Source organism: Erithacus rubecula (assembly GCF_903797595.1).
Source record: "Erithacus rubecula genome assembly, chromosome: 27".
NCBI classification, from domain to species: Eukaryota; Metazoa; Chordata; class Aves; order Passeriformes; family Muscicapidae; genus Erithacus; species Erithacus rubecula.
The window spans coordinates 1961007-1977971 of NC_136679.1; the positions used below are offsets into that span (position 1 = coordinate 1961007).

A 16965-nucleotide genomic window follows, 5' to 3' on the forward strand; every position below is an offset into this window, starting at 1 on the left:
GGGGTTTGTTCGGCTGCTCCGCGCCCCAGCGAGGGGACGTGGCCGTCTCTGCACCCTGCAGGACGGCGGCGACTCCAGGGGCCGTGGCGAATCTGCGGGATGCAATCTGAGCGCCGCGCGAGGTGTGGCCCCGCCCGCCATTAGCGGCACGGGGGTGCTGCCTCACGGGGTGTCACCGGGGCTCCCGAGGCGCCCCAGGCTCGCAGTGCCCAGCGCCACGCTCGTCCCGTTCCCCCGCGCCGGGCACTCCGGTGCTGCGAATGGTGACTGCCGGTGGCGAATCTGCGGCGCAGAACGGGCGCGGCCTGTGGACGCGTCGTACCCGATGCGCTTTAGCGCCTTTTCCCCCTCACGGACCCCCCGCGCCCGCTGAGGGGGTTTGGTGCCTTTTTCCCTTCACGGGCTGCCTGCGACCCCTGAGGGAGTTTGCTGCTTTTTTTCCCTCACAGACGGCCCGCGACCCCTGAGGACAGTTGGGCGCTTTTTCCCCTCACGGACGGCCCGCGACCCCTGAAGGAAGTTTAGCGCTTTTTCCCTCATGGGCGGCTCGCCGCCCCTCAGGGGAGTTTGGCGCCTTTTTCCCCTCACGAGCAGCGGACGCTCCCTGAAGTTCCCCGGGCTGCCGTGAGGCCACGGGAAAACGCTGCGGGATCGTGTCCGAGCCAGAATAATATCCCATAAAAGCAGCTCTGGAGTGAGGTGACGCGTCCGTCAGTGCTGGGGGATCCTGGTCCGGTCAGTGAAGGGCCGGAATGGCTGTTTGGGATGGCAGCGCTTCCAGAGGCCGCTGAGTGGAGCAGGACGAGCTCTGAGGGCAGCGGGAAGGAGCCGATGTGAGGGAGAATGTCAGGAAGGGGATGGCGTTAGGGACGGCAGCCAGATCCCGAATAATAAATATGGTAATTGTCAACTAAATCAGCCTGCCCAACTCAAAACATTCTACTGCTGAATCACACAGGATTATAAATTACCCAGTAGTGCGGGAGCAGTGGAATTGTCCCCATTTCCTTGCAGAAATCAGCAAAGATATCACACACAGGTAAAACCCTCACAAATATCAAAGTGAAGCATGTGGCTGTGAGGGTGTGAAGGGTTCCAGATCTCAGCATTCAGCTTAAAGAGCCTTTTACACTGAAAATTACCAAAGTGACTGAATTAGATATGAAAATTTTGGCCGTGAAACTTGAAATTGAAAGTTTGATGTTGAATGTTTGATGTTGAAATTGAATGTTTGGCATTGAAATGCTCTCAGGTGGCCAATAAGATATTTCTAGACATTCATGAGGGAGAACTGAGGTGGATCTGAAGGAAGGCCAAGGAGGATGGTACCTGCCTAACCCAAAAGGATGGTAGAAGGTGAAAAGAAGAAAAACTAACTGAATATGTGTTGTTGCAAGTTGGATCCATTTTTCATGCCTACATTTCCACTGAGTCAGTTTGTTTTCATGCTGAAATAAACTTATTTTTATGAACAAATAAGAAACGAGCTCTGCCCTCATCTGCTTAAACTCTGCTGACTGTACCCACAATGGACATTTGTTGACATGCAGCAGAATAATCTGTGACTTCAATTTGATATTAAAGCAAGAGTTGGAAAGATTCCTCAGCCAGCAAAATATGTCACACTAGTTCACCAGCTTCATTGGGGCAGGAAAAAGTAAAGAAAAGGTGAGAAAATACTTGTAAGAGATGATAAATAACCTGGTTTCCCCCCTGCTTTTGACCAGGTTTTGCCCTAGTTTCATACATTCATTTCTAGTTTATTAATAGCATGGTTTTGTTGATAGTGTAAATTGCATTTAATGCTAAATTAAAAATTGAAATATTTATTAAATATTTTTAATTTAACTTTAATTTTTAAATTTGAATAATTTTAAATGTATTAATTTTTAAAACTGAATTATTATGGTGTTCAAGTACATTTATGGAAACTCACATTCCATACTAATAGTTCTAAATCACCATATGTTTTCAAAGCCACCAGTGTATTTCCTACTTTATTTTATTCCCTCTTTTTTTTTTTTTTTTTGACTCTGCTCTCTGCCTCAATTCCATCTTGTGATAGTGAAAGGTTTTGCCAGCATATTTTTTAATATGCTGTACAATATATAAGTAGTTTTACTGATTTAATGGAATTGTTTATACTGCACTGTGCTCACCAGGGGGGGATGTAAAAACTAATTCTTACCCAACTGTTTTAATTACCAGCAGTTTCATAAGCTCTGGAATGAGGACAGGCATTCACTGGGAAGTAGGTTGAGACAATGAAACTTGTTTTTACATCAGCCATTTGCAGGTGCTGGTTGGCAGAGGCTCAGCTGGTGTGGATTTAATTAGAACCACAGAAATGAAGAATTTTCTGCCATAGTACTAAGCTTCAGTGGTTTTTTTTTTGTTTTTTTTTTTAAATTCAGCTTTAAAGTGACCTATAAATGAGGGTGAGATATTATTTTGATGCCCATGTGGGGTTCACACTGACACTTGTGGAAGTTCACTACTGAACAAAAGAGAGTTCTAAATATTTGAAGAGATGGAATTTGTGAATAATGCAAAAATAGATACTTACTGAAAGGGGTGAAAACTTGAACTTGAACCAGGTGTAGAGTAGCAGAAGCTACTGAAGTCAGTGTCAGGAAATCTCATGTGAAGAAAATAGCCAGGGTGACTGGATTTACCAGGAAAAAAAAGAGTAAATTTTGTAGCAGGAGCACACTCACATTTTATGGTAAAGATTCTGAGGAAATTTGTGTCTTTCTAATTGCAGAGAGGATCTTAGGAAACATTTCTTACATTACTACAGATTTTCCTATCTGCTACTTTTATTTTGCATTTCTCATTTACTCCTTTCCACTTAAGGGGAAGACATTGACACATTGACACACACAAATACGAACTGACAAACTCAATTTTAATACTTTTTTTTTTTATTATAGTACTATCATTTACTTTGGTAAATTCGTATCCCTGTTTAAAGTGCCTTAAAGCAATTAAAACTTAGTTTCAATTCAAGTATTGTAAAATGTACAGAGTCTAAGCACACACACAAAAAAAAAAAGCTGCATAGTGAAAATACTGGAGCAGGCTGATACATTCAGGATGCCAAGTACTCAAGTGGTAACATCAGCTCATGATTCAGGTTAAGGATATTTAGCAAGTTTGATACAGTACAGACAGGATGGGGGCAATATCGATGCATTGTTCTTGCCATGAACAAAGGACAGAAGCATAAATTAACTCGGAAAGAATCTGCAGTATCACTTTTGTCCACATGCCATAATTAATAAGGCAGATACTGAAATCAATCCTTTACATGCTGCTGTAATCCAGCAAATCTTTTGTGTGGCTTTTCCAGACTCTGAGCCCCAGCAATCCCAGTGTTCCAGTGGGAGCTGGGACATCCCTCCTCTTCAGAATCCTCACAAACAATCATTCTTGTCTTTGTACAATCTTGTTGGAGTCTTTGTTTGAAATTTGTCCCATAAGGTTTTAAAACAAGGATGGCTGTTCCTCTGTGTACAGGTGCAGGGTTTCTGTAGGGATTTGTGTTTGTAGGAGTGGGGGGTGCTTAAGGGGTTTGGTTGAATTGTATTTTGAATTTGTAGCCCTTATTTTGCCCAGTTAATTTGAAGTAGTAACAGTTGTACCCTGGAGTAACAGTGACTTGTCACATGGCCTAGATCAACAGCCTCACTTACCTGTAGTGTTTGTCAGAAGAGGAATTTGTTGAGGATATTTTAATGCACATTGTTATAATAAACAAAATTAATGGAATACCAGCATTGTTTGACTCCTCCCATTTGAACAATTAGGGGAGTAATTTCATTTGCCTTGGCTAAGAGATTGGTAGTACAGGTGTGTGTGGACACAGAAGAAAATGATTTTTCAGGGGAAATTACTGCTTCAAAATCAGTTGAAAAATATGGCTAAAATACTGGATTGTAACAACACTTTTAAAATGGATGTGTAAGGATGTAGAGGAAAGACATTTTTGCTCAGTCATTGCCTGAAAAAATGAATTTAGAAATAGTAGCCACTTTTAAAAGAAAACTCTTTGTTAGTAGTTTATGTATTTTAAGAGTATTTTTGTAAGTAATCTTGGCTGTTAGAAAGTATTATTTTAAAATGTCTTTCTAGAAGTATGGCAGCTGTGATATAAATTATTGCAAGAATTCATCAGTCATTATATGAATGGAATACTGAATAATTAAGAGAAGCAAATAGGCATTTCTCATTTTTGGAAAGAGAAAACAAGTTCTCTTTTACAAAGGCAGAATATGTCAAACTACAAAGTTCTAGTTTAGTTTTTGTAACATTTGGTGAAATTCTACAAAACAACAACAATGAGAAAATTAAAGAGCTGCACCCAGAGTATAAAACCAGTAAAAGTTGGGTTTCTTGGACCTGGATCCTCCTTGCTCTTCACCCTTTCTTTTAAAGGACTTCTATGGTTTTATTGTATTGATCCAAGTGCTTGGTAAAATGTTGTGGTTGTAGCAGGCAGCAGCCATGGGAGTCCATCTACAGCTCATTTCCAGAGCCCATTGTGGATGCACTTTGAGGGAATTGGCTGAGGTTAAGGTTTGATGGATGGGATGCTGCAGGATCTCCTCATCACCAGCCTGACTTCAATGTCAGGGAGAGTTTTCTTTTTTGTGTGCAAACACCCGTCCTCTGTGGCTGCCAGGTGCAGATCAAAACGCAAGGAAACCGATTTTTTCCTTAAGCGAGGGTTGTCCTTAAAGAAAGAGCCTTCCCATTCCTTAATTACTTCATCCACTTTTTCTGTCCTGAAACAAGAAAGAAAATGGATTTATGATTTTTTTTTTAGGCTATATTAGTAATCTGTCTTTTAAACTGCTTTTAAAACAGAGAGAGAAATGACATCGTAAAGAGTTATTTTATATAGTACTGAGATACCAGAGGTGTCTTGTTTTACAGATTCATTCTCCAGAGAAGTTAAATAAAGGGTGAGGGTTCATCATGTTCTTGTTTTTGTACTTTAGGTAGACATGACTACAAAACCACTGTTCCAAATACGTTAGGCAGTTTGTTTCCAAGGAGAAAGTTTGGAATCCAGGCTCAAAAATTCTCCAAGAAACCTCAGTACTGTGGTGGGCAGGACAGAATTCCTGCATCTGAAAACCTTCAGAATAAGGAGGAGAAAATCTAGTTTAGACTCAAACCTCAGAATGTGGAGCTATATTACATTAAAGAGAAAAAAGGCCAGAACTAAAACAGGGAGAATTGAAAAGCCAGCTGATCCAGGAATATTGAATCAAACAAGTCCTGTTGATTCAATTCTCTATGTGTGTGTCAGAATTCAGATCTGAAAGCCAGGCTCTGGGGCCTCACCCAGCTGAGAACACAGCACCTGGCAGAGTTGCTCTCTGCAGATCTGTGTGTGGTGAACAAAGCTCATGCACAAAAATAAATGTCACCTATGGGGTGTGTCTGGTGGACCTTATGATGGCATTAATTTTTTCAGCAGTTGATTATGGTTTAGTGTTAGGAATAGCCCACTACAGTGTCTTTAAAGGTAACATTAAATTAGTCTACAGAAAAAGCTTAAAGAGCAGCAGGAAAAAAAAAACAACAAAAAAACGGGGCAATCCAATATTATTAAAGTAATTTCAGGTGAATAACACATCCACAGACTTTCACATGCCTGCTTGGGAGCCAGGCTCTCCCTCCCCTGTTTGGGGAAACGTAGGAGTTTCCAAGGAGCAAGTTGGAGCAGCTGAGCCTGAATTTATGTGCATAAATATGCCCCAGAGGGACTTCCCAAATGTGGTCTGGGCTCTTTGCTTTCAGCCTTTGTGAGATGAATTATTCATAGTTTCATTCTTAACAGAAATAGAAATTACAAATCAGAAGCACCAGCATGGTATTGTTTGCTTATGAAGCCAATGCTAATAAAAAGAACTTTTAAATGTGATGTATTGTTAAACACTGCCATTCAGTGCAGTGCACCTTCAGGAACTCTCATGTTCCTGAAGCTCCTGGGCTGTGTGGGCACCATATAACAGATACCAAATAACGGAAAATTCAAAGCTACTGACAAGTAACCTCCACCCTTTACTTCCAACTGTTATTTTGTGAAATTCCTGTTTATCTTACTGTACAGTGCCATGAGCTTCAGCACTTTCCTTCATGATATTTCCATCTAGGATTGCTTGTTTTGTCATCAGTTCCACCTTCTTTGGCTTGTGCTTCTTTACACCCTCTGTAAAAGAATATGCAGGTATACAGTGAGCATGCAGAAGGGCAGTACACAGGACTTGGAATTATTTCCCATACATTGGAAAACGTCCTCTTTTAATATTCAGGAATTTTTCAGTAGTTGTGAACAGTTAGGGCCAAAATTCCTTGAGAAAGTGCCTGAAACTCACCTGAAGGCAGCGTAAAGGTGATCTTGCTAGTGCTGGGCTTTTTGTCATCCTTCTGGGCAGGTACTGAGCTGCAAAACCTGCAAAAAATTATTACAGCCATCTAAAAGTAGTGAATTACTTTAATTCCTGGCTTGTAACATGAACAGCTGTGAGAAATTTAAAAATGTGAGAATCACAAGAAGTTCTGTTTGATCATGGCCCAGAACTGGAGGAAGTTACTGACAATATCTGTGCAGTTCCTGCAGGACTCTGTCCTGGTCTGAGACATGGACTCCCTGCCACAGGGTCCCAGTGACCACAGGCACCACAGTGACCCACAGTGACCACAGGGACCACAGTGACCACAGTGACCACAGGGACCCACAGTGACCCACAGTGACCCACAGTGACCACAGGGACCACAGGGACCCAAAGTGACCACAATGACCCACAGTGACCACAGTGACCACAGTGACCCACACTGACCCACAGTGACCACAGTGACCCACACTGACCACAGTGACCACAGTGACCACAGTGACCCACACTGACCACAGTGACCACAGTGACCCACAGTGACCACAGTGACCCACAGTGACCACAGTGACCACAGTGACCCACAGTGACCACACTGACCACAGTGACCACAGTGACCACAGTGACCCACAGTGACCACAGTGACCACAGGGACCCACACTGACCCACACTGACCCACAGTGACCACAGGGACCCACACTGACCACAGTGACCACACTGACCACAGTGACCACAGTGACCCACACTGACCACACTGACCACACTGACCACAGTGACCACAGTGACCCACACTGACCACAGTGACCACAGTGACCCACAGTGACCACAGGGACCCAAAGTGACCATAGTGACCACAGTGACCACAGTGACCACAGTGACCCACAGTGACCACACTGACCACAGTGACCCACAGTGACCACAGGGACCCACAGTGACCCACAGTGACCACAGGGACCCAAAGTGACCCACAATGACCCACAGTGACCACAGTGACCCACAGTGACCACAGTGACCACAGTGACCATAGTGACCCACAGTGACCACACTGACCACAGTGACCCACACTGACCACAGTGACCACAGTGACCCACAGTGACCACAGGGACCCAAAGTGACCACAATGACCCACAGTGACCACAGTGACCCACAGTGACCACAGTGACCACAGTGACCCACACTGACCACAGTGACCCACAGTGACCCACAGTGACCACAGTGACCACAGTGACCATAGTGACCCACAGTGACCACACTGACCACAGTGACCCACACTGACCACAGTGACCACAGTGACCCACAGTGACCACAGGGACCCAAAGTGACCACAGTGACCCACACTGACCCACACTGACCCACACTGACCCACACTGACCCACAGTGACCACAGGGACCCAAAGTGACCACAGTGACCCACACTGACCCACACTGACCCACAGTGACCCCCTGAGAGCCAGAAACTCTGCAGTCAGCGAAGCTACCTTACAATGAAACCTTTTCTCAGATTTTATACTGTGATTTTTTTAGTGTTTAGTTCATGTATTTCCAATTCTGATTGTGACCTTCAGAAATGGAAGACAAATTTGAGCTCTTTAAGCAGCCAGTACCTGCTCTCTTCTTGCTCCAACAGACTGCGGTATGTTGCTATCTCCTCCTCCAGCTTCATCCTCGTGTTCAGGAGAATTTCGTGCTCTCGAAGCTGTTTCTCAATTCCCCTTCTCACTTCCAACAACTCTTTCTCCAAGCATTCAATCTCACCTTCCAAATTTTGTAGCTGCATGTGGTACTGCTGCTCCGTGGCCCGCAGTGAACGTTCCAAACCCTTTTCCTGTGAAATTTCGGTCATATTTTAAGATTTGGAAAGTTTATGTGTAAAGGTGTTACACACATACATGGTTTAATTAACAAACTCTATTTTTACATCAGTTCTTGTAAGATTATTCTTTAAGAACAGGAGCAAAGCTTTCAAGGTAATACATTGGTGAGAAATTTTCCAATAAAATCTGTGGTAATTTAAGATCAGATTAAAGTGAAGTCATGTCTTGCACAGCAATCCACTTCCTTGAATTTACAGATCTCTGATTTTAAAGTTAAGCAATGTGCAGGTCAGTACTGTATAAAGTGTCTGTCTGCTCTTGGAGCTTTTCTGTACTGCTGAATTGAACAAATGGCTGACATTTTATCACGAATAAGTTGATAAATCTAGTCCACACATTAATAAAAGGTCATAAACATGCTGTGAATTGGTAAGGCAGAATAACCAGGAGCTTGGTGGAGGAGTATCATGCAAGTATGTGCTTGGGAGGTGTAAAATGGGACACCAGGTGTGTCTGCAGTGGCAGATCCTGCTCCAGAGCATGTGCTGGGTCAGTGTGTGTGAGCAAAGGCTCCGTGAGGAGCTGGAGCCCCCCAAAGCTGAGCATTCCTATGCTGGATTTCTGCTGTATGGTGACTGTCACAGAAACTGTGGGACAGTTTACATCCAGGACAAGGCTTCTTTTTTTCTGTGAGATTTCAAGTTTCATTTCTGGCTCTTACCACAGCGTGGAGAGACTCGATTTCGATCTGCATGTGGTGCCACTGCCGTCGGGCTTCACACAGTTCTGCTCTGGCTGCTTTTAGTGCTTCTGCATCTTTGTCCATTCTTTTACTGGTACCTTCTTCTAACTACAGGGGATGTACAAAAGATAATATCAACAATACTCAGATAACGATCATAAATTGCCACATAAAAATGCCTGGTTGGACTTTTTGTGAGAGTTGTATAAATGTGTGAAAGCTCACAGGGAGGAGTTAATATTTTCTGTACTGTGTAGAGGGAAAGCCTTTATCCCACCGTTTTGGACAGGAAGTGGTTGCCCACATCTCTATCTGTGGTACCTTTGTCCTAGAGGAATTCTCATGCAAATTACCCAATTGTAGTGAGACCTTACTCACCTCTGGAGTAAAAGGGCTTAGAGGAGGTGCAGATGGTTCAAGCTTCTGAGTTTGAGTAAAGTGCTTTGATTTTAATGCAGTTTTGATTTCAGGGTCTTGGTTTTTCTTTCCTTTTATCCTGTTAAAAGTAGTTTTTCAAAACCACTCCTGATCATGTGTAGGGTCATTTTAGATTTAAACTTATATTTGATTTTGATAGTATGTTCCTGCATGCAACTTCCAGAATGATTGTTTGGCTTACAGAAGGTTTTTTCGTTTTGGTTCTGAGTTTCCCTGCAAGTGGTGAAGATGCCCTGAGCCCTTGAAACAGCACTTGCACTTCTGCATATTTTACTGCTTTATGCAGGTTCTTATGATGATGTTGACTCTATGAAAAGAGTCTCTTTAATTCAGGTCTTATGAACTAAGAAAAATAACGGTTTTGTTCCCCTGTACATACTGACCTATTGCAACTTTGCCAGATGATCATTTTTGTGAAAAATTATCCACAAGTGAACCCCCAATGTTCTTTTCTTCCCCTTTCTTGCCTGGGTGCTGCAGAATTTGTGTGACGGGATCAAACCAATGTGCATTGGCTGCTTTGTGCCAACACAAAGATAAACTTGGCTTTCCTGTCGGGTGTGCAGGTGCTGAGTGTCTGGCACTGCTGGTGGATCAGCCAGGCTGCAGCAGCGTCTGGCCTGTCCTTAAAACAAACCTCTGGGATTCCTGCAATACCTGAGTACAAGGTGATAGAATACCTGATTCCCCCTGAATTTCTTTACATTTGATGACTCAATTGTTTTGCCATTTGGTTTCAGTTGGGATTAGAGCTGTTTGTATGTACATCCCTAACAGCAGCATTGTGTGCTGGTAATATTTAATCAAGCTGTATGAGAGAACAACTGATATTTGCTGAAGAGCAAAACATAGTTTTTACTGTGAGCAATAGAAAATAGTTCCTGCAAAGGTACAGTGTAGTTTGCTAGAGGGCTAAAAATGGCAAAGATCACTGTTTATAAAAGGATTCTCTAAAGGATTCTTTTTTCCTCTGAGGTAACTACATGGAGCTAGAGGTTACCCTGTACAGTCTATGTCATCATCCCTAAAATCCCAGCAATCGCCCAGCTGCAGGGACAGAAAAGCATCCTGATGAATTACACAGCATTCGTTCAGCATGAATCCATACCCTTAACAAAATCTACTTCCGATTCTTCTAGTTCACATCTTACTGCGGTAAAATGCACATCCCTTCCCCGAAAATCTGCTGCATTGAAAGGAATTACTGTACCTCATAGAGGCTGCGGGAGGAACTGTACGGCCAGGGAATGGCTCCGTACTCTGCAAGGTGTGTGGCTGTGAGGAGGCATTACCTGCGTCCTTGCTGAGCTGACGGTCTTTATCTGATTTCGGGTGATGAGCGATTCATACTTTGCCCTGATCTCTCTGCGGAGCCGAGCCGGCTCCATCCTCCTCCTCCTCCTCCTCCCATCCTCCCCGGCTCCTGGCTCTGCTGCCGGCGGCGCGGGGCTGCGGCCGCGGGGCCGTTAAAGCGCCAGCGGCCCATTTCGGGGAGCGCGGGGGGCTCCGGGCCTGCCAGCCCGGCCTGGCAGCTGCTTGAGGCAGCAGAGGATAGCACTAAGATAACTATTCCGAAATGAATATATCGATGTCTTCATGTTTTTGTTACGCTGTAACTGGGGTTTTATATCCTCAGAAATGTGAGGGTAAGAGAGAGAAGGCAAAGGATAAAGCTGCAGCTGCTCAGTAAAGAGGACATGAAAGGACAGAGCCTCTCAGCTGCATGGCTGGGTTACAGGCAGTGCTGCTAGCAGGTGCCTCCACTATTGTTAGGGATGTCACACAATTTCCATCCCTAGGTGTTTGAGACTCAGTGAGATGAAGCCTTGGGTGTCTGACCTGGTGTTGAGAACTATCCTGTTTGAGAAACGAGCTGAGCTCCTGAGCATCCTTTTTGTGGGCAGAAACACAAGAGGGAGAGGAACCAGCATTACTGGTGGTGAGTAGTGCTGGTGCAACTTGTGGTAGGGGCTTTGGCTCACCTCCTACAGAGGGCAAAGTTCTGTGAATGTACACTTCAGAACACTTCACTGCTGTCAGGAAAAGGGTCTGGCTTGTCTCTGATGGTGTTTCAGTACCTGTGCCAGCTGTTGGTGTGCTCAGTACACACAACACACAGTGTGTGTGGGGCTCTTCCCCCTTTCCTGACAGCTCCCAGGCAGGTCCAGCACAGCTTGTCTGGTGTGCTGTGTTTCTTCATTTCCTGCTCACTGCAGCACTGTGTGATCTTGTCTGCTAAGAATGGCTCTATGTATTTCATTTTACCTCTTGCTTATTTGATTTTTTTCAGTAGTGCACAGTATCAGATATGCACTAAAAAAAATTCCAATTTCGATAGAAATTTAAAATTTAGTGAAGAGAGAAGTGAGAGCCTAAAATGAATGGTAAAACAGAAATGATAAAACAGGCTGTAAACTTTCACAAGACACATATCCTTTTAGAAGTCAAAATATTGTGCCACTTAAAAGTCTCCTGGTGTAAAAAGGCTTCCCTGTTCTTGGCTATGTCTGTTGGCACATGTGAAAGGATGCTGTGTTTGGATTTTATTTTCCTTAGCTGACTGTCTTCCAGTTGACCTGGACTGAGATGGAAAGCTTTTGTTGTCCATTCTCTTTTCTACAAGTGTCTGAATTATCCTTGTTCTGTGTAGTTCTAAACCCAAAATACTGTCAGTGTTTGTTATTGATGGGGTGAGAACAGTTACATAAGAAAACCATTAGGAATCCATCAGACAAGGTATTGCACTTGGGATGGTATAAACTAATGTTTCTTTTTCTATATTTTTTTTCAGATGTAAAGGGAACACCTGGCTATGAGATTCCTGAAGGCTAAAGGTAGGCAGGTGTAAGCAATTGCATTTTTCCTAGGACTTATGGAACTTTGAATTCTAGCTGCTTTCAATGTTCATATTTTATTGCTGGCTCACCACACAGCTGGAGGGGGTCATGGAGAATAAAGGGACACAAATACCTTAAAGCTTGTTGAGTTCTTTTTATTAGGGATGTAAGCTGGAAAATGAGGTTAGAACAGCTGAATTATTTTATTAATAGATTATTAAAGATTATAAAAAGGCAAATTATTAAATGTGTGCTTCTGTTGAACAGAGATTTGATGATATTTTTGAAGAACACCATGGAAATCATACAGGTAATGCTGATAGAGTGAAGCAGGAAATATATTGCATGTCTGCAAGGAATCTGTCTTATCTAAAAGATTCTTAGTACAAAGCCAAATCTTTTATCACTTCATACAAAAGAATAAAATTATTTATCCATTTTGGCTTGGAGCAAATGGTTCTGTTGCCACATCAGATTGTGCCTCATATCTTCTCTTCAACTTCCTTAACGTGGGATGCAACAACTTTTCCATCTACCACTTCTTCCACAATTGTCTTGATCTTTCTAGTTTTGGTTGGATCTAAACATCATGAACAAAACAAAAATATTTATCAATGTGTTAAAAATGATAAATCAAAGCAACACATGAAAGTATCCCCTTTTCCTTTCCAGCTGGCTTCTGATTTTAATGAACTCTATGATGTAGTTAAACAGGATAACACTTATAATTTGATTTATAAGAATGACCTTAGAAACAAAATTTTATTTGTTCTACCTACCTTGAGAAGAGTCCAGTGATTGTGTTTGAGATTTGGACCCTGTCAGGGATGAGCTTTCAAATGTAACTGCCTGTCCAGCACCCCTGAAAGGGAATCAGAGACATGAACTATTGTGGAATGTTCCATAGGGTCAGGATGAATTCCCTGTTCATGGTGACATTGATAGATTATTTAAATAGTGAGCAGAATGGCTCACTCTCCTCAGTCACAGTGATATTTCAGATCACTGTATGTGCCTTACTTGGAGAATGTTCCACTTACTTTACCTTTTTTTTTTTCCTGGAAAGGATTTTGCTACAGAAAATAAACCCAAGGAGATATTTTGTGTCAAGCAGTTCCTTACACAAATTCTCCATCCAGCAGGCGCCGGTAGGTTTCAATCTCCATTTCCAGACGAGTCTTGATGTCCAGGAGCTGTTGGTACTCTGCGTTCTGGCGCTCCATGTCAGCCCTGACCTGGAAAAGCTGGGACTCCAGGTTCCCAATCTGCATTTGGATTTGGGACAGCTGGGCACAGTAACCACCCTCTGTTTCTGCTAAAGTGTCTTCCAGGGATTTTTTCTGTGTAAGGATATGAAATTATCTCTGGTTAAGAAAAAAAAAATCTCTTTATAAAACCAACTGAAGTAGCTTAAGGGAATGAGTACAGCTGCATTACTTAGAAGGTTTTATTTTCTTTTTGAAAAGTGTCCCTTGTTATTTCCCTAAATGTGATGTAAAAACTCATCTGCTTTGTGACATGCTCTTTGCAATCCAGTTAAATACATTACTGCTATTTAGGAACTAAAATAATACAGGATTTAATCGGAAGCAAATCCTCAATTCTATGGAATAGGATCTAAAAAGACTTTTGAAGTTGCTGAATTGGCTCTGAGCAGTCAGCAGCTTCCCAGAACTTACCATGGCAAGCTGAGACTGCAGCTCTATTTCCAGGCTCTGGAGAGTCCGTTTTAAATCCGTGATCTCGCTCTTTCCCGACTGGAGCTGCTCAGTATTGGTGGAGATCTCCCTTTTCAGCTCCCCACTCTGAAATGACAAGGAAAAATGGGGTTTAACTTTACTGTTCCAAGTACTGAACTCGTTTTTCCATGCATTTTGCTGAGTTTGCTCTTTTTTTGTTACTTTTTCATTGAACCACGCCTCGGCCTCTTTACGGTTTTGCTCAGCAATGACTTCGTACTGTCCCCTCATGTCATTCAGAAGCTTGGTCAGGTCAGTCCCTGGAGCAGCATCCATTTCCACACTGACTTGGCCAAATTCACTGCTTTGGATGCCCTGAAGCTCCTGCAGAGATTGAAAATAAAGAGAAGGTTCTGTTAATAAAGACAAAATAGTTCTACTAAAATATATGTAAAGAAATATATGTGATAGAGATTCTGTTTCAACAAGAATCTGTATCTTGTTCCTCACACTCTTTCACTTAGCAAACTCAAAAAATAACAGCAAACAAAACCTATAATGAAACCCAGTAACTCCCATTGGCTTAATTAAATACAGGAGTAATTTGATGTTTCACAATTTCATGTGTCTTGTTATTATTTCACAAAGGAAAAAAATTACCTCTTCATGATTCTTCTTGAGATAAGCCAGTTCTTCATTCAGGCTTTCAATCTGCATCTCCAGATCTGCTCTGGTCATGGTCAGCTCATCCAGGACTCTGCGCAGACCATTGATGTCAGCCTCCACACTCTGCCTGAGAGCCACTTCATTCTCATATCTATGGATAAAGGGATTAAAGATTATTTTTTATATGGCTAGTGAGGTCAAATACAAACTATTACTGTGCTTTATTTTAGTTTTAATATGAAAACTTAATACACATAGTTATTGTAATATTGTTTAATAATTATATTACAAGTACTCTACAAGGCTAGAGATTTTTAATACAAAATAAGTTTTTTTTTAAGATATGAGTAGGAGTTTTTGTAGCATTAAGATATCCTTACTTCAGTCTGAAGTCATCAGCAGCCAGTCTGGCATTATCGACCTGCAGAATGATCCTGGCGTTGTCAATGGTTGCATTGATGATCTAGAATACAAACAGTGTTCAGAGAATGATGTTACTGCCCAAAGGCTTCATGGCTTCATAATGGCTTTAAACTTTGTGTTCTACAAGGGTTTGTAGAACTGCATTCCATCACTGCCTTCTGTTTTATTCAGGTTAGACAAATCACTGTGACACAGCTACAGAACTGCTTTACTATGCAGGAAAAATTCAGCATGTCACCAGTGACAGAGGTTACTGCAAGTGTCAGTACCAAAGGATAAGTGTGCTCTTGGTTTCTGAAAGAAATTTGTTATTTTCATTCATACTATTAAGTGAGTTAGGAATATCAAGATATGTTAAATACATTGCTTTACTACCTTATTTCGAAGATCTTCAATGAGGGGGTAGAATTTACTGTAGTCATTCCCAGATCCAGGGGTGCCAGTTCCAGGGCCATTTTTCTCATACCACTCACGGATTTTGGACTCCAGCTCGGTGTTGGCCTCTTCCAGAGACCTCACTTTGTCCAGATACGCAGCCAGACGGTCATTGAGGTTCTGCATGGTTTCTTTTTTTGAGCCAGAAAGAAGGCCACCATCACCAGCACCAGCAGGGCCAAACCCACCTCCAAAACCAGTCCCTAAGCCACCACCAAAGCCACTTCCAAAAGCAGCACCTGAACTGCTGCCAAAACCACTTCCCAAACCTCCCCCAAACCCACTGCCTAAGCCACCTCCATAGCTACCACCCAAACCACCTCCATAGCTACCACCCAAACCACCTCCATAGCTTCCACCAAAGCCACTGCTTAAGCTGCTCCCAAATCCTGCAACTGAGCTGCTCCCAAAGCCCCCACCAAAGCCAGAACTTGAGCCCAACAGAGAAGCTGCACCAAACCCTCCACCAGACCCCCCACCAAATCCAAGCCCACTGCCACCATAGCCTCCTCCACCACTGGAACTGGACATCCTCAGAGATCCCCCTCCAAATCCGCTCCGAGAGGAGAACGGCCGGGAGCCGCCGCTTGCGCGCACGGAGAGGGCCATGGTGCACGAGGTGCCGGATCCCTGCAGGGGACAACAGACGGCAGCGCCCGGCGGGGCGCGGGCAGCTTTATAGAGGGACGGCAGGGGGTGTTTCGGGAGGAGTCCCCACCTCCTCGGGAGAGCTTTCACACTCTCTCTCCCTCCTGTTTGGAGGGCATGTCAGTTTAGTGTGTTCTGACCAACCGAAATGATACGTGCCAACCGAAATTGCCAATGGGAGTGGAAATCTGCTGCCCTCCAGGTATTTGTATGAGGGGAAATGGGTGGGGTGGAGCTGAGACATCACGATTGTGTTCTGCCATGTGCAATGGAGCACAAAAAGGTCTTTTCGCATTTAAATCCCTCCTAAATAATTGTTTTGTCATTGCAGATTCGGTGCTTCCTGCATTTGGGGCTGTTCTTACAGGAATTTGCTAAGTCAATAGAGTGATCCCTTTGATCCCTGCTTCTCAGCCTGTGTGGCAGGAATGTCTTTCTTTTCATAATACTCTTCTGGCAGGAACCTCTGCTGGATTAGTGCTCCTGGATGCTTGACAGGAAGTAAGAAAAGTGACCATCAGGTGTCTAAGGGCACATGGATTTTCAGGTTCACAGATGTTCAGCAGCTTCAGGGTGATCATTAATCTGAAAAAATGAATATGGTTGTACTAAAAAGGACTTGGAATTGGGTTTATGCCCTAGCCCTTTCATCATTGAAATACCTCAGGGTGACATGTTTATAGTTTATAGCATATAATCTATAGAATATTATAGTTTGTACTTTGGAGCTGGGAACTGACCACTGTGTCTGCTAAATAGTTTGCTGTTATCTCAAAATAAGAAATCTGATTTCTTTATTTGGTGCTTTTTATAATACAAATCTAAAGATCAAATGTAGCACTCCTGGGTGCAGGTTTGGGCATGGGAACCCTCCCAAGC

The 16965-nt window shown here is 43.1% G+C and overlaps 2 protein-coding genes and 1 long non-coding RNA gene across 3 annotated transcripts; 1 reads left to right on the forward strand and 2 right to left on the reverse strand.

Annotated features, from left to right (window-relative positions):
- Positions 1 to 505: 505 nt before the first annotated feature.
- LOC306813052 lies at positions 506 to 13497 on the forward strand. Its single transcript, XR_013776932.1, has 3 exons — positions 506 to 1668; positions 12190 to 12232; positions 13375 to 13497. It is a non-coding gene; the product is annotated as an uncharacterized lncRNA (long non-coding RNA).
- On the reverse strand, positions 2896 to 10810 carry KRT222 (keratin 222). Its single transcript, XM_079328064.1, has 6 exons — positions 10691 to 10810; positions 8940 to 9068; positions 8009 to 8229; positions 6390 to 6466; positions 6118 to 6223; positions 2896 to 4787 (listed from the first exon to the last, which is right to left on the reverse strand). The coding sequence occupies exons 1-6, from the start codon at positions 10784 to 10786 to the stop codon at positions 4574 to 4576; spliced, it is 843 nt and encodes a 280-aa protein (XP_079184190.1). The 5' UTR covers positions 10787 to 10810; the 3' UTR covers positions 2896 to 4573.
- On the reverse strand, positions 12242 to 16062 carry LOC306813040 (keratin, type I cytoskeletal 12-like). The gene is made up of 8 exons (XM_079328055.1): positions 15379 to 16062; positions 14961 to 15043; positions 14575 to 14731; positions 14137 to 14298; positions 13915 to 14040; positions 13358 to 13575; positions 13015 to 13097; positions 12242 to 12815 (listed from the first exon to the last, which is right to left on the reverse strand). Exons 1-8 carry the CDS (start codon positions 16045 to 16047, stop codon positions 12718 to 12720), a joined length of 1596 nt encoding a protein of 531 aa, XP_079184181.1. The 5' UTR covers positions 16048 to 16062; the 3' UTR covers positions 12242 to 12717.
- Between the last annotated feature and the right edge of the window lie 903 nt (positions 16063 to 16965).